The sequence below is a fragment of the Mesocricetus auratus genome, unplaced genomic scaffold, assembly GCF_017639785.1.
Source record: "Mesocricetus auratus isolate SY011 unplaced genomic scaffold, BCM_Maur_2.0 Super-Scaffold_2245, whole genome shotgun sequence".
NCBI classification, from domain to species: domain Eukaryota; kingdom Metazoa; phylum Chordata; class Mammalia; order Rodentia; family Cricetidae; genus Mesocricetus; species Mesocricetus auratus.
Window position 1 is genome coordinate 50,218,470 of NW_024429180.1, and position 26,554 is coordinate 50,245,023.

General features: G+C 45.8%; 1 protein-coding gene across 3 annotated transcripts in view; it reads right to left on the bottom strand.

Moving 5' to 3' along the window:
- Positions 1–1,474: 1,474 nt before the first annotated feature.
- The window catches only part of Gfra2 (GDNF family receptor alpha 2), a 95,517-nt gene continuing 70,437 nt past the window's right edge, over positions 1,475–26,554 (bottom strand). For all 3 annotated transcript variants that reach the window (XM_005070976.4, XM_005070978.4, XM_005070977.4), the window contains 5 exons: positions 14,301–14,410; positions 13,489–13,629; positions 11,951–12,123; positions 3,788–3,841; positions 1,475–2,822 (listed from right to left, as the gene is read on the bottom strand). In XM_005070976.4, coding sequence (XP_005071033.1) covers positions 2,703–2,822; positions 3,788–3,841; positions 11,951–12,123; positions 13,489–13,629; positions 14,301–14,410 — 598 coding nt within the window. In that variant the 3' untranslated portion in view covers positions 1,475–2,702. The remainder of the gene's footprint in view (positions 2,823–3,787; positions 3,842–11,950; positions 12,124–13,488; positions 13,630–14,300; positions 14,411–26,554) is intronic.

Sequence of the window (26,554 nt, forward strand, 5' to 3'; positions counted from 1 at the left end):
TGGCAGGCTTCCTCAGACCTTCATCCTGGCCTGGTATACCTGCTACAAGAAAGGAGGCCTGCAGCGGCAAGAGCCAATGGGAAGCTGATACCCAGACTCTTGTCTGAGCATAACTACTCATCACACATGTTCCTCCAACAAATAGAGAAGCATTGAGATGTGGCTTCAGTCTTGCCCAGGTCTTAGAATAGGGAACGTTAGCTATGGTCCCTGGTAAACAGACACATTTCCTGGATGAGGAATGTTCAGGAACCAGTAGCTAAACAAGCTAATGTCTTAACGTCTGATGACTGAGGTAAGCACAAAGGGAACTAGGTCACCAAATAACCTCAAAGCAACTTAAAATTGCTCTCTGTGGGTCGCTTCAGCCTGCTTCTGGTCCTACTGATTTTTTGCCTTTGTCTGTCCCCAGCCTCCATCTCAAGGTCTAGGCCTCAGTGTCCCTCAGATTCTCTCTACCTTCTGCTCCAGCCTTCTTTGGATCCCCTTCCAATTCTGTGAACCCCCCCTCCCAGAGTCCTCCAGGAACTCCCTACCAAACCTATGTAGTCTTTGCTGGTTACAAGAATCACGTATTCTCAAGCGGCCAGCACAGTAAGGCAGAGGTAGGTGTCTGGGAAGAGGGCAAGCTGGCTCACTGTCCTTCCTCTAGGCTGAAGTTAGAGCATAACATGCCAATGTCACCATTGTGAACAGATGTTACTAACATGTGTACAATCAATAAGAGTCATTTGAGCAGAACCAGGACTGAGAAACTGAAAAATGAAATCACCCAATACATATCACAGGCAACCCTAAAGATGTAGGCCAGAGTTTCCCTCTCCATCCTATCCACCTCATGAATATACATGTGTGTATATATATATAATGTATATGTATATGCAGTCCCAGTATCCAAGTGAGGTCTGTGTGGCAAATGGAGAAAGATGGAAGAAGTGAATAGAGAGAAGGAAAAAAAAAGCACTTGATGTTTTGCACCCCAATGCCCCAACACTAAGAACCATTTTCTTTCTATGGTGAGACTCAAGGATTAAAATTCCAAACACACACTTCAGGTAGACCAGAAGTCCTAAGGAGACACCACCCCAATACAGATATGGTAGACAGGGCCACTCAGGCTGCTTGGAAACAAAAACATAATCCAGGAGTGATGCCGGTGTCTCTCTTGATTCTCCACCCCACTTCTGTCTACAGCAACAAACATCGGTGTTGACTAGGATGGTGAGGCAGGAGGAGATACGATCCCACAGACTCAACACAGCCACAAGCCTCAGACCCACCCAGTTTTAAAAAAATCTCCAACGTGAGCTCCATCCATCACCCACACCAGGACATGTGGACCAGATACACCCATGTATGCACACATGCCAGTACACACATACAAACATTACAGACATCCACCAGCCACACAAGACCCAACATTCAATAGGTGGCACTGGGCCAAGAACAAAGCATAAGCAAAGTCACACAGGAGTGAGGCAGAAGGCAACTCGCTTCCTAGTACATTTATTGGAGCTTGGTTAAGAGTGAATGCAATCAGGAGTCCCCAGCCACAGCCCCATCAGCCCAATTGGACCAGAACTCAGGGGGCCTGGTACCTTTCTTCCCATCATAGACAACATTATTAAAAAAAATAAACTTTACAATAATACATTTTCGCTCATCTGTAGGGTATTATCTCCATAGTTTTGTTTCTTTAAAAAATGAAAGAAAGAGGAAATCACAGGATATATGGATATGGATATACACATATGTTGAGAAAGGAGGCCCAATATGTACAGACAGTGGATGAATGTCTCAGAAATGAGGAAAGAGAAAATGGGAAAAAGGAGAAGAGAGAAGAGGCAAGCTTGGGAGCCCACCAGAGTGCTATGAACACATGTCCAGCTAGGGTCTCCCCAGCCCCACTCAACAACCCTTCTCCCAAAGGGAGACCCACCAAATGGACTCACAAAAAAAGCCAACAGAGGATCATTTCTCTTTGACTTCAAGATTCCTGGCATGAAGGAAGAAGGTGCACCTTGGAGCTGGTGCCCAACCAAGGCTTGCTCCTTCCAGGGAGGAACTTCTTTCTATAACAGCTCCTAACCCCGTCTATGCTACAGGCACCTCAGCCCGGAGCAGCCATAGAGGCTCCCGCTCCAGATTCAGACACATTAGGCCACATAAGAACTAGGGGTGGTAGTAAACCATCTCCATCTTTGAAGCCAAGAAGAGGTGACAAGGTCCTTATGGCCAGCCCTGCTTCCTTGCTGACCAATATTCTCTGCTAGTCCCTGGGTAGGTCCTCAGAGTAGGCAGCTCAAGAAACAGCTGCAATTGTCCTTTCTCCAATCCACACCAGGCATGGCAAAGTCCCTTCCACAGCAGGCTGTCATATGGTTCCAAGAGAAAAGAGTCGTTCCAGAGCCTTGAGCCCTCCTTGATGCCGGGTGTCCCTTGCAGAGGACCTCTGGGCAGGATTCAGGCTGCCTGCCTGCTTGTCTGTTTGGTTTAGAAAAACTTCTCCAGAGAAGAAACTTGGGAGGAGAAAGGTTCAGAGACAATGTAGGAAAAAAATTATTTTTTTTGCAAGGTAGGTGTGTGTGTGTGTGTGTGTGTGTGTGTGAGTGAGTGTGTGAATGTGTGTGTGTGTTTCCATTTTGTCAGGTGGGAGTGACATCTGGGTTGCTTGAAGAACCTTCTTGCTGGTTTCCGAAGGCCTACAAGGCCAAGATCAGCATCAGGAGTGGCAGTACCAAGGCAGTCGACAGTCTGGCCCTGCTGGAGCCTGAGTAAAGTTTGATCACCTTTTTGCTCCCTGGACTGATGTTTGTCGTGAGCTGATCCATAGCAGAGGAGGTGCCACATACAAAGAAAACAACAAAAATCCATCAGTAGGGCTGTAGGCAGACAAAGAAATGGACACAGAAAAACTGTCCTCTCTGGCCCAACCTCTCTCAACACACAGAGCCTCTCTTTAGCCTCACTTATGCTCTGAGGGCAGAGCTGTGCCTCCTCGGAACTGGGCAAGTTGGGAACAAATGGTGGACTCTGTCTCTTCCAAGCCTCAAGGCCATGGGCAGCAGTCCTCAGTAAATAAACAGGTCATCCCCACAATGGAAAATGGGCATGCTAGCACAAGCTTGTGATCCCAGCATTCAGGAGGTGGGGGTAGGAAAATCGCAAATTCAAGGGTAGCTTTGGGTACAACATGAGTTCAAAACCAGTAAGGACTATAAGGTAAAGATTCCATTTCAAAAGCAGCAAAGAAACAAGAAAGATTCCAAAGAGATGAAGCTTCCGGGTCCATAAGGGCCTGGTTATTGATAGGGAGGGGAGGGACTTCCTTCTCCCTGCTCCTGATTGATAGGACATTCTTTCTCCACAATTCCCCCACCCCTGCCCATCTCACAGAGCTTCTCCCTCACTGCCCTTCTCCTCTTGCCTAAATTATTATCCTGGGTCTATGAGTCACTCCTACAGTCCTGGGCAAGGGGCCCCATCAAGAGTCTGGGTCCTTCTCTACTTCCGTGCCCTATAACCACCACAGAACTAGAGCCAAGCAAGTATTCACCCCATTTGTCTTAGAGGAGGTTGTGAAAGGGCCTCTGCTCAGAGCATCTATTTGTCACCCACAAGGAAACACCCACAGGCTCTGTATGGAGCCTTTGCCACCCCCAACAGAGTGAGTTCTCACTCAGGTCCAAATAGGGTCAGAAGTTCAGCTGACCCATAGGCTCCTGCCTAAAGAACAGTGCCTTTGGGTCAGCCTCAAGTTCCTGTCCCCCACTGTGTCCCTACTCACCTCTGTGAAGCACATGCTCAACTCTTTGGAGTTGTTGGCCTTCAGCCCTTGCTCCTAGGGAAAGAAGGAAGGGCACAGGTTAGCAGACTGTTTGGTCTGGACTGCATCCAGGGTTGTCATTTACTGCTGGCACCATTAAGCACAGGAGAGATGGTAAGACATCGCTGGCTGGGTCCCATGCAGCATGAAACACCCCGCTCCCTTTGAAACACTCTGTGGGCACCTGAAGAACACTTTGATCTCCAGTTTGCAGCATTCAGTGTTCGTTCACCAGCCGTCCACCTCTGTGAAAACTACTCACACCTCCCCAAAGACAGAGAACATGTCTTTCCCTTGCACTGAACAGTGCTTGGCTCATAAGAGCAACTCAGATAATGTTTTTACTAAGTACACACAAGTGCAAATGAATAAATGCCACTGAGAAAAATGGCTACTGGGTGCCAGCATTGCTGTCAGAGAGCTGTGGAGGAAAAGATGATGAGCCCTCATCGGAGTTCAGGAGAGAAGAAAACTGTGATTGATTAGTGATGCCTGTCACTAATGTGAGGGACCTAGGATTGTGCTGGGTCATTTCCACCCCGAACAGATGTGTGAACCTGGGCCCTCTGCAGATGAGGTGAGGGATGAGAAAGAAAAGCAGGTCTGGTAATGTGCCAGAATTCTCTACCCTGACTTACTACTTGGCAGCAGGACTAAAGGATATGCACCAACAACAGCTCTGTTAGCAACACTGGGACAGAGTCACGTGATAACTGGAGACACGGCACATCTATGCTGGCTTCAAATACCTTGGTTCTCACAGCATTTATGGGGACACTAGAAGCACCTAGGAAGCCCAAGAAATTATGTGGAAGTCACTGCTCTTGGCCAGAATTATCAATAATCCCTTGGACACAATAGGCAACCGATCATCCTGGACATCTGGTCAACTGAGTGAGGCCCCAGCTGTCACACTGAGACCCAGGCCAAGAAAGTCTGGTAGTAATCCAGGTCAGAGGAACAGGCTCAAGACCACAGTACCAGTATCCCCAGGTGACAAATTCTGGCCTGGCCAAGTCACCAACTGCTATTCTCTTCAGAGGGTCATGGATGCTAGGGCCTTGTATCCCCAGAGACAGACTTCTTTTCCTCAATTCACAGTGCCACTCTGGCCATGCTCTCTCTGGGCAGTCACTTAGGGTAAACATGTCACCTCATCTCAGAGGATGTACTGTCATCACAGTCTCCACCTGGCACCCTCCCCTACTCTAATCCTCACATCTGTCCTTCCTGTGTACTGCCAAGAATCTATTTTCAACCAGTACCATTTTCTATTCTAACTATGGAGTGTGGCAAGGCTGGCCTGCCCTCAGTAGTTCCATGGCTCAGTCCTATGTCATCCTACCCCCATTTCAATGCTTACTAGACATGGAACTCATGTACATCAGACTCAGACAACCTCACCGGATTCAAGGTCCTTCTCTCATTGCAATCAGAGGTGTCATGTCTTTGTTTTATTGTTGTATTTTAGAGTTACACATGAAATTGTTTTAAAATAGTCTGTTGCCTTGAAGAAATTAATATATTAGAAAACAACTAAACAATTACCTAAGGTGGGGCAGCCACAATACTTGGTGACTGGACAAATGCTCAGGTAGCCCACACAGGCTTCTAGACTCAGACTCCGATGGCCGCACAGGATTCTACACCAAGACCAGGACACAGAGAAAAAGACGAAAATGTTCCCAGGCCTCAAATCAGAACCTGGTTCTCCAGCTCACTGGAGTGTAGAGACAGAGTGTAGAGAGAGAGTTGTAAGGATAGAGTACAGAGAGAGTATAGGGACAGAGTGTAGAGATAGAATTTAGAGACAGAGTTGTAAGGATAGAGTACAGAGAGAGTATAGGGACAGAGTGTAAAGATAGAATTTAGAGACAGAGTGTAGAGATAAGAGTGTAGGGATAGACTGTTGAGATAGAATGTAGAGAAAGAATGTAGGGAGAGTGTAGGGATAGAGTGTAGAGAGTGTCGGAATAGACCGTAGAGAGAGTGTGTAGGGACAGTAGGGATAGAGTATAGAGATAGGATCTGAACACACATGCTCTCTGGGGCCCCTGACTTAGGTCTACCTTCCTCCCCAGAGTGTCCAGGGCCCAGAAAGTTCTCCCAACCAGGACAAAGAATCCTTCAGAACCCAAGGACAGTAGAGTTCAAGGCTGTGAGAAGCCACCACATGCAGTAAGGACAACCTGTCAGATCTCATGCTGCCCGTGAGTTACAAGATCTAGTTCTAGAACTCTCTACATGCCTAGTCCCTTTGATTGTCTACACTCCAGGATCTAAATTCTTGCTCCAAGGAGGTCTGAAACAGAGTAAGAATCAGGGACCTGAGAAGGTAGAGTCCTGTGCTCAAGACTTGGTCCTGCTGATTGCCCTGCACAAACTTACTGATCCTGTTTCCTCAGCTATAAAATAACCTAGACAGATGTACATACATCACTAAGTGGTGTTCATGTGAGACACTGACCCACACATCTCAAGATTATTTATTCATCACACAAAGCATGACACAGCACCAAGTGGTTTGTACCAAGAAGAAACCCAGGAACTAAGCATCCAAGTGACAGGGAAGGAGCCTTAAGATCAGAAGATGCAACCCAAGTCAGCCTGCAGTCTTCTGTCAGTGAGGGATGTGTAACTCGGCAGCATCCTGCTCTTTCTATGAGCTCCTCTACCTCTCTTCACAATGACACCTCTGGAGGCAAAGGACTGGGAAAAAAAAAAGGCTCTGCCCTCCTGATTCCAGGAAACCAAGTAGCTAGCAAATGACTGCAGTGACCTCCAACAGCTAACCCAAGGCCCCCTATCCAGTTCTAGTCACACAAAACAGCAGGGGGGGATCCCAGCCTTGCTTTTCTAAAGGTAGCACATGGGTAGAGAGGAGCAGAGAGATGGAAGTTCTACTACCTAATGCCAGAACACAGGGGCTCAGAGCCACTGCCTCCCTCCCTCACTCACTGGCTGGGGCTGCTTGTTTCTCTGCTTAAGGATCTCAGCCCCAGGGGAGATGAGATGATTCATCAGGTAAGGGCAGCTTGTCACCAAGTCTAGGAACCTGAGTTTAGTCCCCAAAACCCCATAATAGAAAGAGAGAGTTAACCCTTACAAGCTGTCCTCTGATATCTACATTTGTGACATGGCTCAGATACACACACATAAAAATGAATAAAGGCAAATACATAGATATAGATAGATATATAGATAGATCAACCCTGCTCAAAGGGCTCATACAGAATCAGAAAAATAAGCCTATACACAAGGGTTTCTAGGCAGCCTTAATCCCAATAGGAGGGGCCCATGTTCCCCAATTCTACACACATACACACACACACACACACACACACACACACACACACACACACACACATTGCTTTGTCCTAAGCTGCTCTGAGTCCTGTGCCTGCCTGCTCAGAACCTCCCGTAAGGCAGGATCAGGGCCGGTGGGTGTTGGTCTCCCAAAGGACACAGACCTAGGCTGCTAGGACAGGAGGACTCCGGCACTTCCAACAACTACCCTTATCGCCTGGAGGTGGGGCAGAGGGACTCTGTAGAATGAGCATATTGCCTAGAGGCTGTGCTGTAGAGGCCACCAAAAGCATGAGAAAAAAAATCAGGTGACACCTGCAAGCTTCAACCTTCTAGAACTCCCAAGGAGGTCCTTTTTGCCAGGAACTTAAAAGGAAGTCCCCATGCTATCTCCTAAAGCCAAGTTTTAAAGTCCCAGGGGTCTCTCTGGCTTGGGCCAGATGCTAGTGACTCAGTCCCAGTGCCAGCTGCTAGGTAGGCAGAGCCAGCCAGCCCTCTCCTGTACCCTACTCCTGTTCTGAGACCCACCCAAGTCCTTGGCCTTCTCTCTCACCTGTCCCTTTGAACAGGCCGAGGGCTATCTCTCCTGTATTCCCCACCCACGATGACTGTCATTTCTTCTCTGTTTCCTTCCCTCACCCTCCACCTAATCTTTCTTTTCTAGCCTATGACTCAGTATCACAGGACTCTTCCAACAGGCTTCCCTGACTCTTATCTCTGCCCTGCCAAACAATTCCCACCTGATGTCAGATTAAGGTCTACACTCTAGACTCTGAACAGATCCACACCCCACCCTGTCCCGCCCTCACTGCTCACCACTTTCTGCCTATTCCACACATACAGTACTCAACCATCCACACACAGCCTTCCCTGTGCTGCCAAACCAACACTCGGATTTGTTCCAGGTCAAAGTCATGGTAAGTGTGCTCATTAAAGGGCCAGTGGCAACCATGTAGGCTTTGCCGCCAGAATGACTGTCATAACTGCCTGCAATACTGCACAGAGACATCATGGAAACACCCTAAATCATCAGCTCAACCCTTACCTACGCGGGCCACACTCTTGTTTACTCCAAACCATGTACTCAATGCCCGTCCAGTTCCTCCAGGCTGGGCAGCAAGTTTTCTCTTGCTGGCTAGTCCTCAGCTTCCACTGCCACACAAGGCAATTCCTCCTACCCTAACCCTCAATAGATCCCCTGAGTGGGTCTCCTGTCTGTCCCACTTCTACAAAGAACAGGGTACTGTTGAATGAGGCTCTCAGTCTCGGTGGCCAAGATAGAGTGATACGCAATTAGAATTTCTATTGAATAAATGAAGCCATGTGCTAATGTGTATCCCAGCCCCATGGTACTGCTGGGCCTGGGAAAGAAACCCATACAGGATGAGTAAAGAGAGGGAAATGCTGATGCTTGCAAGTTCTGCTTCAGGCATGAGGTGAGGGTCTTACAGCAACCCTCTAAACCTCTTTTCAACTGTGCGAGATGTGATGGAGCAGTCTCCTGCCTCAGACTTCACAAACAAAGAACTTGGTTGTCTGAAGACTGGCTTGCCTCCCAGAGACTCCCAGTGGAGTGGAGGGAAGGGCGAGGCCATTCAGACAAGGTTCAGTTATAGACAGATTCTGAGGTTGAAGACCACCTCAGAAAGTATCAGAAGCTCTCCAAGTTCCAGAGAGCCAGAGAGCCACAGAAAGGGGGCCACAGATGGGTTGTTTCTAAGAAACAACCAACCTGAGGCTACATTAAAGATGCTGGACAAAGTACCAGTTCAGGACTCCCTGATGGAGGATGTCCTTCTAAATTCTGTGAATATGTTTCTCTTATTGGTTGATGAATAAAGCTGTTTTGGCCAATGGACAGGCAGGATGTAGCCAGGCAAGAAGTATAGGCAGGGCTAACAGACTAGGACAATTCTAGGATAAAGAACTCCAAGAATGAGTCTCAAGGAGATTCCGTGTAGCTGCAGAGGAAGCAAGAGATCCAGACATCACTGGTAAGCCAAGACCATGTAGAGATACACAGATTAATAGAAATGGGTTAATAATTAAGAGAGAGCTAGCCAATAAGAAGCCTGAGCCATCAGCCAAACAGTTTATAATTAATGTAAGCCTCTGTGTGTTTATTTGGGACTAAATGGCTACGGGACTGGCCTGCAGGAACCACCTGCTAAGGAGTCTCCCACCTGCCAAAGATTCCTAACCCTGCCTCTGGGCCGTGTTCTTCAGTATACAATGCATTTCACATCATCTCCCACAAGATCGTCATCATCTCCCCTGGAGTCAAATCAGAGTTAAGACAAGGAGCTGTGAAAGCACATTGTTGTAGGGAGATAAGCTAAGCAAGGATGCTTTACCAACCTAAACCCCGAACAAAGAATGGGGGACCATGAGATGGCCTAGCCAGTAAAGGTATTTGCTATGCAAACCTGGCAATCCGAATTTGAGCCCCCAGAAACCCACACAGTGGTAGGAGAGAACTGACTCCACAAAGTTGTCCTTGTGGCTTCCCTAACCACAAGGGTCACCAGCACAGAGCTGTGATTTGATGGGTGCCCAGGAGGAACCTGCTCAAGTTCTCATCCTGGTGCTATGAATGTTACATATGTGCCGTGGTATGCGCACCTGTGTACATACATTTTACACAAACAGGCTCACATATAATAATAATTAGTTGATTAATCAATATGAGAAGAATTAATTTCTCTAAGAAGAAAAAATGAGACTTGGAGCTACTAGGCACTGAGGAGTCTTGGGTGAGGGCTCACACCACAGCATTGAGCTTCTCTGTGCCCACAAGTGAACTGCTAATGTAGCTCCTCCACAGATGAGTTGTCCCCAAGAAGCTCAGGATCAATGGTACCCTCTGGAGTCATGTAAGGCATGTGTGCCTGTCCTCCAGCAGGCAGCACAACGCCGATCAACCTAACTATCTATCACATTAGCATAATATTGAGCTGACAGCTGTCTATAGAATGAGAACATGGGCCGTCCCCTGGCAGTCGTTCAGGCATGCCCAGGGTAACTAGGAAGTAACCAAAGATGACATGAACACCTTCACCCAAACTAGAGAGGGTGCCTTATTGGAGGAAGTAAGCCACAGAAAGGCTCCAACCGAAGGCATTTAAAGGTAACCGACATTGATAATGAGACCCCAGCAATGAGCAGAAGGAACAGTGGCTTCCCTAACCACAAGGGTCACCAGCACAGAGCTGTGATTTGATGGGTGCCCAGGAGGAACCTGCTCAAGTTCTCATCCTGGTGCTATGAATGTTAACTTTCTGTTGATCAGAGAAGTCCACCGTCATCCACCTCCCAAGCCTTCTAGTAGTCCTTGCTCTGCTAATGTTCTCCAGATCCCAGCAATATATTCAGCCAGTCTCTGAGATCTCCTGCCTAAAACATCTCCTGTGCTCTCCACACACACTTCACTGTTCACCCTCTGCTCATTTTGGCATTCTGGACTGTAGTTTCTTCCATGTGTACATGTGTGTATATGTGTGTGTCCATGTTTGTGTGTGTCTGTGTTTGGGTGTTGTCACAGGTGCGTACAGGAGGGGAGGATTTAGGCTGGCTCTGGGAGGCACCTGTTCTCTCTGGCTGCTGGCCAGGTCACGGAAAACAGCCTGGGAGGATCCTCAGAGCTAGAACCTGAGACAGCCACCTGCCTCTTGTGTAAGCGTTTTCTCTCCAAATACACCTTTTAACCTGTACTAGGTCTAGCGAACCTTGATTCCCACACATGACAGACCTTCAAGGCCATAAAGACTACATGTCTTAGAGTTTCTATTGATACAATGAAACACCATGACCAAAAACAAGTTGGGGAGGAAAGGATTTATCTGGCTTAGACTTCCACATTGCAGTACATCAAGCCAGGACAGGAACTCACCTGGAGGCAGGAACTGATGCAGAAGCCATGGAGGAGTGCTGCTTACTGGCTTGCTCCCCATGGCTTTCTTGGTCTGATTTCTGTAGAACCCAGGACCACAAGCTAAGGGGTGGCATCACCCATAAGGGGCTGGGCCCTCTTCCCCCATCAATTGCTATTTAAGAAAATATTCTACAGGCTGATCCACCATCTGGGCTTAGGGAGGCATTTTTCTCAGTTGTGGTTCCTCCTCTCAGATGACTATAGTTTGTGTCAAGTTGATATAAATCTAGCCAGCACACTATGCAACCCAGGATAGCATCAATCTCATTCACCAAGGTTTCCCTAGAAGCTCATCTAAGATACAGCAGACACTGGGTCTGTAAGTCACATTTCATGGATGCATGGATGGATGGATGGATGGATGGATGGATGGATGGATGGATGGATGGATGGATGGATGGACGGACGGACAATCCAATTAACACTATAAGTCTTGGAGTCAGATGAAGGTTTGAAATCTCATGCCACCAACTGTCAGCAGCATGATCATGGATATGTCACCTAACACCTCTGGATAAATTTGCTGAATGTTAAATAAAAATGTTGTCACCTCATTGTGAATTCAGTAAGATGAGAATTACTGGCATGCTTACTGATAGTTAGCAGACAATTGCTGTATGGTAACTCTTACATTTCTCTGTGTCCCAATATGTCTAATGTGATACTGGTAGACAACAAGTGTTTTCATATTTGCAAAGAAAATGCCAAAATGAACAAAGAGGTGAAGTTCTTTCCCAACTCCCTGGCGCTTTGGGCTCCTAATCTTAAGGAACCTTCAGTGTTCCTTCAATGGTCCCATTTGAGTGATTTCCCATATCATGTCTGTACTCCAAAATCTTGAGCTATCCCAAGTTCCAGTTTCCAGGCTTAAGAGACACAGTCCTCACCTGTATAGATGTGCAGGTGGTGATGACACTGGTCCCCAAGCTGGTGCTATCACTGAGATCATCCGGCAATGAAGGAGTCTTCTCCACCCGAGGGGCCTGGGTAGCTGGGAATGAGGGGCCTTTGGGAGACATGTTCACATCTGTGCCATTGCCAAAGGCCTGAATGGCATTCCCTGGAGAGGACAGACAGAAATATCAAAATCAGAGCCCACTTCCATTATTCCTGGTGAACTTCCTCCCTAACTACTGCCCTCCCAAAGGAACCTAGAAGCTGGAGACAAATGGTAGGACATTGGAATTTGACTTCGCTAAGGCTCCTTTCAGATACAGAATGTTCTCCCAGTTGGTAGAGAAAATAAGAGAAAAGCTAGAAAGGACAGAAAAATCAAAATGGAAATAAACAGACATGAAGAGAATTGCTAAGAGAAAAAGGAGAGTAAAGTCTAGAGACAGTTGGCCAGGCCAAGACATCTTGGTGGTCGTCACTGGAGACCTCTCTCACAGAAGGCCCATCCTTGACTTCCTGGGCACAAGCTCTTCCAGCTCCATTGCCAACTTAGGTACTACCTGATGCCTACCCCAGACTCAGACATCCTCCCTCTCCATATTACTGACTTTTCCTGGATGGCCTCCTTATCCCATGCCACCAACTTGCACTAATACAGTAGGGCAAACTAATTGGTCTTCTTGAACAAAATTATTCCTAAAACTCAACAATATCTACCTCCAAAGTCATCATTTCTCATTGTAAACTATGCATACCTTCTTACCATCAACAATGCTTTCTCCCCTTCATTGCCAGTCCCATACCTTTTCAACTAGCTACTACCTAGCTGTCCTCAAGAAGCCTTGAGTCCTCCCTTGTCCAGGGGAACTTGGGTATCTGAACCCTGAAACCATAGAGAACTGTACCCTACAACTTCCATGTGTGCTGGGATCACAGATGACTCTTCAGCCAGCCTCCATCTAGCTCCCTGTTCTTTAGTGACAGCCACTGGAATCTATCTCTGAATCCCCAGTGCCAGACAGAAGGGAAGGGGGAAAAGATAGACGAACAGAAGGAAAACAGGAGAGAAAGAATGGGGGAAGAGATATGCCAGTGGCACAATCAGCAAGAGATGCCAGGCTGCAAAAACCAAAAGCCTGACTGTGACCACTTCTCTCTGCAGCTTTTGGACCAGTAGTTAAATGAGGAAAGATACTACATGGAGAGGGTGCCTCTGGTCCTCATAGGAAGACTCCGTCTCCAAAGGAAACTGGCTGATGTTGTCAGAACCCCATAGGCTTGGGGACTCTGATGGTAGGTTCAGACAGTCCACTGACCCGTTCTGGCATGAAATCCCCAAGAGTTCAAAACTTCAGGTCTCTCTAAGAAGACTTACATGGTACAGAAGGCCCACAGGCATCATTGAGCACCCCAACAAGATGAGAGGAAAATGACCAGGGCAACTCTAGAGTTCCTCCCAGGTAACAGATGTGTATGTCAGCTAGAGGGCAGAGGGGACAGAAGGGGATAGGAAGAGTTTCCCCAGACTTACGGAGGCATGGGTTTTCTGTGAAGTCCCTGAGGAACTTCTCACACTCTTCCTCCTGGTTCCCACTACCACGACAATTGCACCAGGGAGATACAACGATGCCAGTGGGGCTGGAGTCCACATAGTTGGGCGTCATATCAAACCCTGCGGGGGGGGGGGGGAGGGAGGGAAAAGATGCATGGGCACAGTAGGACAAAGGTTTGGTTTGCCCGCCTACAGCAAACAAAATACAGACACCTCAACTTAAAATCCTAACTCTGAACACGATTCCTCCTGGTGACCATGGATTTAGCAGGATCAGAAAGGCCAAAGGCCTAGCGAATCACCAGTCTCTGTGTCATCAGGAGGGCAGAAAAGACCCCAACAGCTCACTCCCAGGCTTCAGACCCCTGCTTTCTCCCTCACACGTGTGCAGAATGAGTTTTCTAGAATCTAAAAGATGAAAGCACCCATCCTGGATTGGAACTCAGTGCTAGCATTTACCAACTAAGTGAGCCTGGCCAAGGACCTACTTCTCTTAAGTATCAGTTTCCTGTGAAATAGAAATAACTACTTAGTGAAAGCTCCAATGTAAGAGTCCACACTGATTGGCAGTGCCTAGAAGGCTGTAGCTTCATTTCCAAAGCCTTGTACAAAGAAACAGCCCTCCTGATAAGGAGTAGCCTCCCTCTGCTTTCGTCTGGATGCTCTGTCTGAATCTGCCACAGGCAAGGTTGTGCCATGAGTCTCTTTCACCAGCACTGGGCTGGGATGCAGCAATCCTCACCTTGCGGGGGGGGGGGGGGGGGTGCACTGAAAACACAAGGAGAGCTTACCAATCATGCCAGCATAGGAACCCAGACACGCCTGATAGTTGTCTGCAGGGCAGCTGGTGAGTGTCCGGTAGGAGGCTCGACAGTTGGCGTGGAAGTCTGCCAGGCGGGACCTGGTGTCAGGAAAAGACCCAAGGAGGAAACAGTTTAGTCTGGCAGCCTGCTCCAGCCTCCTCCACACTGCCTGGGGCATAGGAGCTCCACACTGCAGATCCTAGAACCTGAGGAAGCCAGGAAACAGGGGGGAGCAGGGAATAGAAAATGAAGGGAGACCAGCAGAGCCAGGCACAGTGCAGTTTAAGAAAAGCCCCAGCCATGAATGTGTAATATCAGCACTCAGAGGACTAAAGCAGGAGTGTTATCCCAAGTTCAAGGCCAACCTGAACTACATAGTGAGTTCCAGTTCAGCCTGAAATATAGTGCGAGATTCGTCTCAAATGAAAAAAAAAAGCAAAGCTAAAGTTCAGAGACAAATGGACCAAAAGGACTCAAAAAGACACTGGAGATGCTCTCCAACTGGTTCTTGCTGTCAGAGAAGGGAAGGCTGAGTTGACAGACAGTATGCAGGACCAGGGCAGGGAACTAGGTTCCACTCCCTGACAGCAAGCGCCTTGGAGAAGGTTTTCCTGGAAAACATTGCTCTTCTGCTTCCCAGCATCACCAGGCAGAGCCCACCTCTTAAAGTTTTCTCTTTATGGCCTAGCCTGCCATCACCCACTGGTGTTAGTACCTGTGACATTGCTTTGTAACCACATGTGCTCAGCTCTGACATACTTAGCCAGGAGCAGGACCAGGCCTTTTCTCTGCCTCCAGCCTCAGAGCTGGGTGTGACACAAAGTCTAGTCTAATGCCCACAGTTGGCTCCCTTCTTTCTCCCTCCTACCCTAGCGCTCTGGACACAGAGGTTTCCCTCAGCCTGGACTGGAGAGGAGGCCTCCCTCCCTATCATGTCTAAGACAACCATTACCTCCCACAGGGGAGTGCCCTGGCTATATGACCTCATTCATCTGAGTCTCTGACAGCACAGAAACAGCATGGTCCCACTGACACTCCAACCTCAGACTTGTGGCTTCTGGAACTGAAAGATCCTATTTCTGTCTTAAGCTGCCTAGTCTCTGGTACTTAGAAACATCCCTGGCAAACACCAGGATTTTCAAAGACTCCGCTTTGGTCAAATCTTCCTCCAGAAGGAAGCAAGGGCAACAGGATGAAATAAAGGCAGAAGTGGAGATCCTGCAGAATCCTGTATTGTGAGCAAACACTAGTTCAAATCTTCTGTATGAAGTTGCTTAAACATCTTCTGTTTGACTTGTTTAAACACCGCCTCTAACTGAAATTCTTATGTCCATTTCAATTCCACATGGCCATGTGTAGAACCTGTTTCCTATTTCTAGCATCCCCAAAGCCACACCCAATCCTCCACGGAGGTCTTTTCCTAGGATCACATAGATTTGTCTCCTTTCCATATTCAACTACATAGAAAATCTGGACCAGGCAACTCGACAGCACAGAGACTTGCTGACATTACCTGTTTTAATCGCTCTAATGACAACATCTACTACTAACATGGCAATTTTATTTCTTTTTTCATCCATAACCTCCAAGGCCCTGTTAAACATGGGATGGTAGATATATCCATCATCCTTGTTCCAACTATGCTGGAGCATACCCCCAGGCATGTGACTAACAAAGTCAAGATGGAAATGGTAAGCACGTCAGTGTGACACCAGAAGGGAACCCCAGTGACATGGTCAAGGCAGCATGTTTCCCATCTCTCTAGATTAGGGCACAGGGCTTTGATGGAATGTCATGATCTGCTCACTTCCTAACAAATAACATGATCTGCTCAAAACAAAGCTGGGGGGTTCCAACTAGACCTGCAGCTGTTGAAGCCTCCTGGACTGCTCCAGTCACCACCAGCATCCAGAGCAGCCTTGTCCTCTGTAACAAGTTTGGCTCCAAGATCAAATGACACTGAGAACTTTGGATGTCTTTTAGCTGGCTTCTCAGTCCAAGGAGCCCCTCAAAATGTCACCAGCTCAAAGGCTAGAAACGGGGCGGAAATATAAATGGGAGAGTATGAGAGTGGTCCTTTGGGGATCTAGGACATTTCCCTAGCAGACCATAGATCAGACAGGCTCAGCGGGAGAAGTGGGGGTGGGGTGCAAGCCAGGGAACAGAAGCTAAGGGAGTACAGACCGTTTCAAGGGGCTCCTGAGCTGTCAAGGAAGAATCCAGTTCAGCTGCTGTGAAAGCCATCTGTCTCATGGCCGTGCTCAACCTGTTGCTCTATTATGTGACCTGGGCCTCACTGGCCATGTCTCTGGTACTCAGTGTCCCCACTTACACAGAAAGCTATGTCTGCCCAGAGCTCCAATAGAACGGTGAGAGATACTGACAGAGCAGTCAGCCACCAACATAGACAGGGATCATCATTTCAGTTGCCTTCTCTATGCAGATGTCTGGTCCCCAGCACTATGACCGGGACTGACAAATGCAAACAAGAAATAGTTTTTCATGACCCACAGAGAGGAAAAACACACCACTTTATCCTGTATTGAGGTAGGTAATGTGAACATGTCAAGGGAGGGGAGGGCGCCAAAGACAGCTTGCTGGCTCCCAAGAAGACCCTGCCCTCCTGAACCCACTCTCCCTTCCCATCCCATGAAGAACACTGGGGGGGGGGAAGGACAGGCCCTGGAAGCTGGGAAATATGCACAGAGCCCCCCAAGGTCAGGCCCCAGGCTAATGTGGCGAAGAAACAGCATCTCAGTGCTGTGTGGCTGCAGTCTCCTGCCCTCAAAGAAGTCTGGGAGTTGGTGCCAAGCCCCAGACAGGAAACTGTTCTGAGTAAAGGGAAGAGGAGGATGTGGGTTTGGACCAACAGCAGGTGAGGGGAAGGAGAAGGGAAGCAGCTAGGCCTTCTGCTATCATCTTACCCACTCTCAGCACCAAGACAGTCTGGCAAGCAAAGGGGACAAATGGGCCATTTAGGAGGTTGCCAAGTCCAAGTCTGCAGGAGGCCTTTGATCGCTCAAGTTTTTCTCTGCCTCCCAATCTGTGATAAACCCATAGCAGCAGGCTCCCTTCGCCAGCTAAAGAGACCAAGTGGAGTCAATTTCCTTCAAGCCCTGTACAAAATCCAACTCCAACACAATGAGAACCCAACCACATGAATTCTCCAGCCCAACCCATAATATTCAGGGTGCCAGCTGGTGATCTCTACCTCCTCTAGGCAAATGTCACTCATCTCCACCACCCTAGGATGTCACCGGTGTCTTGGATCCTATTACTGCTGCCAAGAGTTAATCTTTGCTGGATCAGATCACAGATTTCTGCCTTTAATACACCGCAACCCCCCCTGAAAAGAAATGGTGTAAAGAAATCGTGAGAGGGAAAGACAGACAGACACATAAACAGAGAGCCAGCAAGAGAACTAAAGTATACACAAACCAATTCCTTTTCACTGAGCTCAGGGGGCAGGAGGATTGCCCCAAAATCACAAGTTCTCTTTGGGCCAGCTTCATCAACAGCTGTGGCCTGTTCAATCACAGGGAAGCAGCGGGAGAGAGGCACTTGACCCTAATTTGATGAAAAGGTGGCCATATTAGACGCTGTTTGCCCATTTCATTTGAATTTCAGACGGATGTGAGGTTTTTTTAATTATTAGTATCATTTATACATCTCAGACATACTTGTAGTAAAAAAAATCTGAATCTAATTTAAATTTTACTTGGCATCCTATATTTTTATGTGTTAGCACAGGTGCCCCTGCAAAAGGAAAAAGAGTAGAGCTGGGTATGCAGACAGCAACCCACATAGGAGCATGCACCCAGAATCAAAGTGATTCTCAGAGTATGGGAAACAGACTACCAGTTGAACATGCAAATTCTCTAGGCTCCACCCCAAACACCCTCTACCTGAAATTGTAGCAGCAGACACTAAGCCTCCAGAGGATGGTGTGGCAAGCTGCAGTCTGAAGTGTGGCAACCTGTACGGCTGCAGATTTGTGGGTGCTTTTCATGCCCTGCCTCCCGGCGTCAGCTTTAGATACTCCTACTTTACACCCCAGTGGAAGAAATAAAACCCTAGGAGGCTTGTGGTTACATGCAGAATATGCATGCTTCTGTATACATGAGTAAATACATACACACATGCGCACACACACACTCCCCCTCTCTCTCTCTCACACACACACACACTCCCTCACCCAAAGAGAAACACAGTACACAGTTATATAGACATGCCTTTCTAACTGCTTCGTGTGTGGTATTATCCGAAAGAAAGGGCACAGATTTGTGTTTTATTAGTGACATTCTGTCTTGACCCAGACTGCTGCACTTTGAGTCTGAAGTGTCTCCATAGGCCAATGCTCTGAGTGTGTGTTCCCCAGTTACTGGTGCTTCTCAGGGGACTATAGAGCCCTAGGAGGTGGGACATAGCAGAGGAGTAGAGGTGGGACTTTGAAGATTTTAGCCTGGTCCCTAATTCTGGCCACCGCCTGCTTCCTGCTCATCAGTGACATGACAACCCTCTGCCACGTGCTGCCCCCATCATGAATTCTGTCATTGCCCTCCCTGCCATGATAGATAGACTGAGTCCCTCACAAATCATGAGTAAAAACAAAGCTTTCTTCTCATAAAATATCTGTCAGGCATTTTGTCACAGTATCACAAAGAAACTGACACAGAAGGTGAATTTCTCCCCCCAAAGCCCAGAATATTCCAATGCTGGTCAAGGTGTGCCTTCTGTTTGGCAGTTCTTTTGACTTTCCAGAGTTTCCATCTATCAAGTTGTACCTGCTATGTAGCTAGAATGGAAGTCAATGAATGGCAATCCATAGTTGTAGACCATGGCCAGGGGCCTGCCAATCACCAGTACTGCTTAGTGTCTATGACTAGAACACTTGAATATTTCATGGAAGGGTAAAATATTCCCGAGAAGAGTAAAAACTGAGGATAGACTGTATGGACACCACCTCCTGGGACCAGGTGGACACCTGGCTCAGACTGGATCAACTGTAAAACCCCTTTCTCTTGGCCATTATGGTCCAAAGATAGCCCCTGACTAAGCATGAAAGAACATTATATGCTTTCTGGCTTCTATACTTGAGCACAGACAGACATACCATGTTCCACAGTTGTGGCCCTGGGGTCACATTAAGAACATTTACATAGCAATATGAATAAAGAAAAGAAAAAAAGGAGAGAGGGAGTTGAGAGGGAGGAAGGAAGGGAGTGTAAAGGGGAGGGAGGAGGAGGAAGAGAGAGACTTTCTTCCTTGCTTCCTAGGATACACGTCTATTACTTCCATATTTATTTTGTAAACCAATCAATTGCTTTTATTTTTAACGTAGGTATGTCTCTGTTAGTTAATTGATTTTTTTAATCACTGACTACTACTTAGTTTCACTCTCTGCTATAGTATGGTTTTCTCTGGCCAAGCTGGAAGCAATCAAGAAAAATCAGATCATGAAAAGGTTAAACAGAAGTCTAGGTAGGCAGCTCATTGGATAAAGAGCTTGCCTCACATGAGAACCTGCTTCCAATCCCCAGCACCCTAATAAAATGCTAGGTACGGATGATGTATGCTTGTGATTCTAGGGCTGGGGCACAGAGACAGGAGGATTCCTAAGGCTCACCAGTCAGCCAAGCCCAATAGAGATGAGAAATCCTGTCTCAGATGAAGGGAACAGTGTCCCTAAGGATGACATTCATCTCATCCTCTGGCTTCCACATTTGCACATGTGCACACAACCACAGCATTGCCCCAAGCAGAGACACACATCAAAAAATAATAATATTAATTGTTTTTTAAAACATGTCCCGGGAGCTCACTCCTGACAAACTACCACACACAGCCCAACCTGGCATGGACCCAGACTAGCAACACCTCAACCCCAGCCATCTGTAATCTATCCCCTGCCTCAGGTGCACTCTCCAGCCAAAGTAAAGCTGATCTAAGGTAGCTTCACCCCTCCCCCATCTAAGAAGCCTACTCCAGCATCACTACCACAGAAGGCACAGCCCAGCAGGAACCCAACCACACAGCCCCCCACCACCACAACCATACAGCTACCATTCTCAGCAACTGTGTAAGTTGCCATCCCCTGCTTAGAGTCTTCTGCAGCTGAACCAATGCAAACTGGGCTAGCCTGGCACAGATTCAGACAGTAAGTACTCCCCCAACTGTCCAGCTATGAGCAACCCAGGAAAGCACACGCACACACACACACACACACACACACACACACACACACACACACACACCCTTACCTGCCTCTTCTCCCCTAGTCTTCTCTAAGTTGTCCAATCCTCTGCTCACCTCCAGACTCCTGCTTTGTGGGCAGAAAACACTTAGCAAGACACACTGAACAACCTAATTTCAGATGTCCAGGTCTTATCAGAAAAACTAATGTAAGCAATACAACAGAAGAAGGAGAGGGAGGAAAGAGAGAAGTATAAAGAAAAAGAAAACACCAGTCCCATAGTCATGGTCTCCAAGAAGAAGTTCAAGACACAGACTTCAAAAGAACAATTATAAATGAGAGTTTAAAGAGAGCACAAACACTTGAATGAACTCCGAACAGTAATAAACCGATCGTAGACCAAGTAAACACAAACAGCTAAATGAAATAAGGATGCTTGTCCAGGATATGAAAATATAATTCAATGAAAAAGTAGAAATACCAAAGAAGAAACTCTAACCTGAAGTAAAGCTGGAAATGAAATTCTCCACTAGTCCAATAAAAAGTTCAGTGGATAGTTTTACTAGCCAAATGGATCATATGGAAGATGGAATATTTGGGCTTAAAGACAAATTAGAGGAACTGGACCATTCAAGCAAAGAAAATGGAAAAATAAAATTTTAATGCACAAACAAACCATGCAGGGTCTGTGAGATAGCAAAAAAGACCAAATCTATTAATTACAGACATAGAAGGAGAATTATTCCATGTCAAAGTCATAGAAACTACTTTCAGTAAAATCATAAAATAAAAATTTCAAAATCTGAAGAAAAATATGTCCTTATGGGTATAAGAGACCCAAAGAACACCAAACAAGCAGGACGGGAAAAGAATATTTGTCCACAATATGTGATGATTAAGAAAAAAAAGAATAAAGGAAGAGTGTTGAAAGCTCCAAGAAAGAAATGTTAAGTCACATACAAAGGCAAGCCCATTTGAAAAACACTTGATTACTCATAGAAACTTTTAAAGTCCAAAAATCTAGGAAAGATATATTCCAAGCTCTGAAAGACCATAACTGTCAACTGAGAATATTAAACTCAGGAAAGCTATCTTTTATAAGGAAAGGGGAAATAAAAACTTTCCATGATAAAAACAAACCAAAGGAATTTATGACCATTAAGCCAACTCTACAGAGGATGCTAGAAAGAACACTTGGGACTGAAGAGGAAGATAAATACATCCAAGAGACTATAGAGAAAAATATACACTATCAGGGCAATTCATCCTAGAAACTAAGAAAACATCACAAAGTCATCAAAACTACAGAAATTAATATATATCTTTCAGTAATAACTGAATACTAATGGTCTCAACTCCCCAATTAAAAAAATAGAGACTATCAAACTGAATTAAAAAACAAGATCCATCTTTTTGCTGCATACAAGAAACATACCTTACCATCAAGGGAATCATCACCTTGGAATAAAGGTATTGAATGGAAAAGAGTACTATAAGCAAATGGAACTAGAAAACAAGCAAGCATAACTATTCTGATACCTTAGAAAATAGACTTCAAACCAAAACTGGTAAGAAAGAATAAAGAAAGCCACTTCATGCTCATCAGGGTAATAATTAATCCATTAGGAGCTATCAATTCTAAGCATATATGCACCAAACATGAGAGCGCCTATTTTATAACACAAGCGCTTCCAGATGTAAAGCAACAAATTAACCCCAACACAGTAATTGTAGGGACTTGGATACCCAATCTCACCCACAGACAGGTCATCCAAATAAAATTTAGATAAACACTGGAATTAAACGGCACCATAACCAAATGGACCTAATAGACATCTACAAAGCATTCCACCAAAACAGTAAGGAATACACATTCTCCTCAGTAGCACAAAGAACAGTCTCCAAAACAGACCACGCAATTCATGGCACAAAGCAAGCCTTAGCAAATATAAGAAAGTGGGAAAAGCTTTCTATATTCTGATTGACCACAATGGAGTAAATCTAGACTCCAAGAGCAAGAAAACTGCACCAAGTATATAGACTCATGGAGACCAAATGATGGACACCCTATTAAATGATAATTGGATCACTGAAAAAGAAAAGCAAGTTGAACATAGATTCACAGCCAAGCACTGAGCTGAACTCCTGAAATCCATTTGTAGAGAGGAAGGAGTGATGAGAAAAGGGGTCAAGACCAGGCTGGGGAAACCCACAGAAACAGCTGACCTGAGCAAGGGGGAGCTCACTGACTCCAGACTGGCAGCTTGGGAACCAGCACAGGACCAAACCAGGGCCCCTGAACATAGGTGTCAGTTGGGAGGACTGGGCAGTCTATGGGGCCTCTGGCAGTGGAACCAGTATTTATTCCTAGTGCACGAACCGGCTTTGGAAGCCCATTTCCTATGGAGGGATACTATCTCAGCCTAGATACACCAGTGAGGGCCTAGGTCCTGCCCCAATTATGATCCCTCCAGGCCTCACCTTCCCTGGGGAGTGGAGGTGGACAGTGGGGAGCATGGGAGGACAGGAGAGAGAAGGAACTGGGACTGGTATGTAAAATAAGATTGTTTTTATTTTAAATAAAAATTTATTTTAAAAAAGGAAAAGCAAGAAGGAAATAAATGCAAAATTGAATGAAAAAACATCCTGAAACCTATGGGACATAATGAAGGCCATCTTAAAAGGAAAGTTTATAGTGCTAAGTGCCTATATCAAAACTTCTAAATAATTTTAAACAAATAAACTTAATGATGTACTGTAAGGCATTGGAAAAACAAGAGTAAACAAAATCCAAAGATAGTAAACAGGTGAAATTAAAATCAGAGCAAAAAATAATGAAATAGAAATCATATAAGCAGTATAAAGAATGAATGAAATAAAGAGCTCTTTGGAAAGATAAACAAGACTGACAAACCATTAGTCAAATTAACTAAATGAAAAGGAACGCCTAAATTAATAAAATTAAGTTGAAAAGAGGGTATAACATACTAATGAAATTCAGAAAATCATAAGGCATATCTTAAAAACACATATTTCACTAAATCGGAAAATACAAAAGAAGTGAATGAATTTCTAGATGCATATGATCTATCAAAATTATACCAAGATGAATTTAAACAGACATATAAGACAGAAGCAGTGACAAATAGCCTCCAAACCAAGAAGCCCCCAAGATTTCTCCCTGATTAACACAGATGCAATAACCCTCGGTAAAATGCTTGCAAACTGAATTCGTTGCAGATTTCCACCAGACCTCTGAAAAAGAACTATAACTAATGCTATTCAAATTACTCCAAAAAAAAAGAGGGAAATCCTTCCAAACTCTTTTTATAAAGCCAATACTATCCTAATACCAAGACTAGACAAAGGCACAAAAAAACAAAGAAGTACACAACGATCTCCATGACAAACACAGTTGCAAATATTCTCAATAAAATACTTGCAAACCGAATTCCAGATTACCTATTGTGATTGAGCTGGCTTCATTCCAGTAACACAGGGATAGTTCAGCATCCCTAAATCAATAAACATGAATTCATACAAATACAGAAAACTGTTCAAAAACAGTCCCCAGGGAAGAATCTACTGCTGCCTGAACAGACTGACAGAGCATCAAATCACCTTCTAAATGTATATGTTTGTACTCACAAAGGATACTCTTGCCTTTCTTTGCAATGAATGGAGGTGAATGCAGAAACCCATGGATTCACAACATGCTGATAATAAAGGATGGTTGAGGGATCAGCCATCCTTAATGCTCTTTTGGTTAGCCTTGTCAATGTGACACAGCCTAGAGTCACCTGAAGAGGAGACTCAGTTGAGGGACTGACAAGATCAGATTGGCCTGTGGCCATGTCTGTGAGTGACTGATTACTGATTGATTTAGAACAGCCCAACCCACTGTGAGTGGTACCATCCTTAGGTAGTTGGGCCTGGGCTATATAAGAAGCTGAGTGAGCCAGAGAACAAACTAGCAAGCAGTGTTCCTCCATGATTCCTGTCTCAAGTGTCTGACCTGAACCAGTTCAAAGATGGACTGTGACCTGGAAGTGGAAGCCAAATAAATGCTTTCTTACCCAAGTTTCTTTGGTTCAGAGTATTTATCACAGCGACAAAATGAACATGGATCATTCTCTCGAGGACCAGGGAACATGGGGAGCGGGGGTAAGAGCCATAAGACAATGAAAGGGGTTGCAAAATTCTATCATCTAAGAATGGCATAGCAATCATAAACTCACAGTAGCTTCACCTATTAGCCCTGGATGTGCACAAGTTGAGCCCACCCACTAGTCAGCTCTGGATGGGAAAGGAACTCCCTGGGCTTTTCCATTTACTGCTCAGCTATTGGTAACTAACAGATTTTGGAGGAAGGGATCATAATATACCTTTGTAAACCCCTTGATGAGTCCATCAGGCATTGATGGATAGTTCTCAGCCCATATTAACAAGACAACCCTGACTAAACTCTACTATATATAAAATAAAACCAAAAGTCATGAATATGGAAAACAGATTTATAGATAAGGAGGATGGCTAAGGTCAGAGGTAAATAAGAGAAGGTATGCGGGTTGGGAGAATAACCAGGATGCACTAGATACACGTATTAAATTATTAAAGAAGAAAATGTATTAAGTAAAAGATGTTCACATGGGGATACAGCTCAGTGGTAGAACACATGTCTAGAATGGGCAAGGTCTTGGGTTCTGTGCCCAGAATGGAAAACAAAATTATCACAGGCCAAGAATCAAATCCCCAGAGGTCAGTAATCCATTCAAAAGAGGAGGAAGCCAGGAGCACTTCAACAAGAACAGTTTTGGAGGCAGACACTGAACTGCAAGAAGGTAGTGTGGACCAGGGACTCTCTGGCCAGCTTAGTCAGGAAAGAGCCACTTGGAAAACCCCCAACACTGCAGAAAGACACATCACTATCAAAAAGGACAAGAATGTGGGTTATATCTGCATCTAAGATTTTAAATACAGAATCATGTTAATAGATTAAAAGGCAGCAGCCAGCATGGTTTATACCCCCTGGTTACAAACAGGGACAATGTTAAGCTGAGGACTGAGGAAACTCATAAGGAAATTTCAAAAGACAGTTCATTGTGTTCTCTTTCAATAAACTTGCTTGGAAGTTGTAATTATTTCTTGAAGTTTAATTGAACAAAGCCTTGGGAATCCTGGCTTATTATAAACAATAATTTTTCCAGGCCTTCTGTTAGAGAAAATGTTCTCAGTTCTGAGAGTATCAGCAAATTCAACCCATCCTGTCCTGGGATAAAGAGTCAGAGAAGAGCCCCAGTCTCAAGAGGGCCAGCTATAGACTCTCAGGCAGCGTCAGTTCACAGGAGTGGCCATGCTACACAGAGACTTGGTTTCCAGATCTTCTGAGCATGGAGCTGCCCAGGAACCTTCTTCTCCTTGAAATCTTCCGTGGAAGGATCCAGTCATGGCACCTAGTCTCTGACATGACCACCCATGGGACTTGAACCTTGGCTCAGCTCAATCTGAATGACCAACTTACATCATTCAATGAGACCTCGCTTTCCTCACCTGCTAAATGGACAGTGTAGCAAGGGCACTTAGCTCATGTGGGCCTTAGGAGGATACAATGTACTGTCCGATGGGAGTGTGGAAATGTTCGGAGAGTGTCTGGCACAGTGAGTACCTTGCTGGGATTTGCTAGTATGGGGATGGAATGTGATGGATGCCACTAACCTGGGCAGGAGCTCCGTTCCTCCACGCCAGTCACAATACCCCTGATCAATAGGTAGCATGCATCACTAACCTTTCAATATAATACCCTGACAACAATGCTCCAAAATCAGCATCCTCATTGCTGTTTTATGGATAAGGAAATGGAGATCTAGAAAGATCTATTGATTCACTAATTAACAGTGTACCAGGTTAGGAGACTTGAGTTCATATCAAAACTCCAAAACCAGTAGGTTTTCCCTGCTGCGCTGTCTATAGTTCTCCCACTTTCTCAGTCCCTCACTTCCCACCTACAGCATTCTGAAGCCACAGAGACATAGTTCTTTTCCGGGGCCAT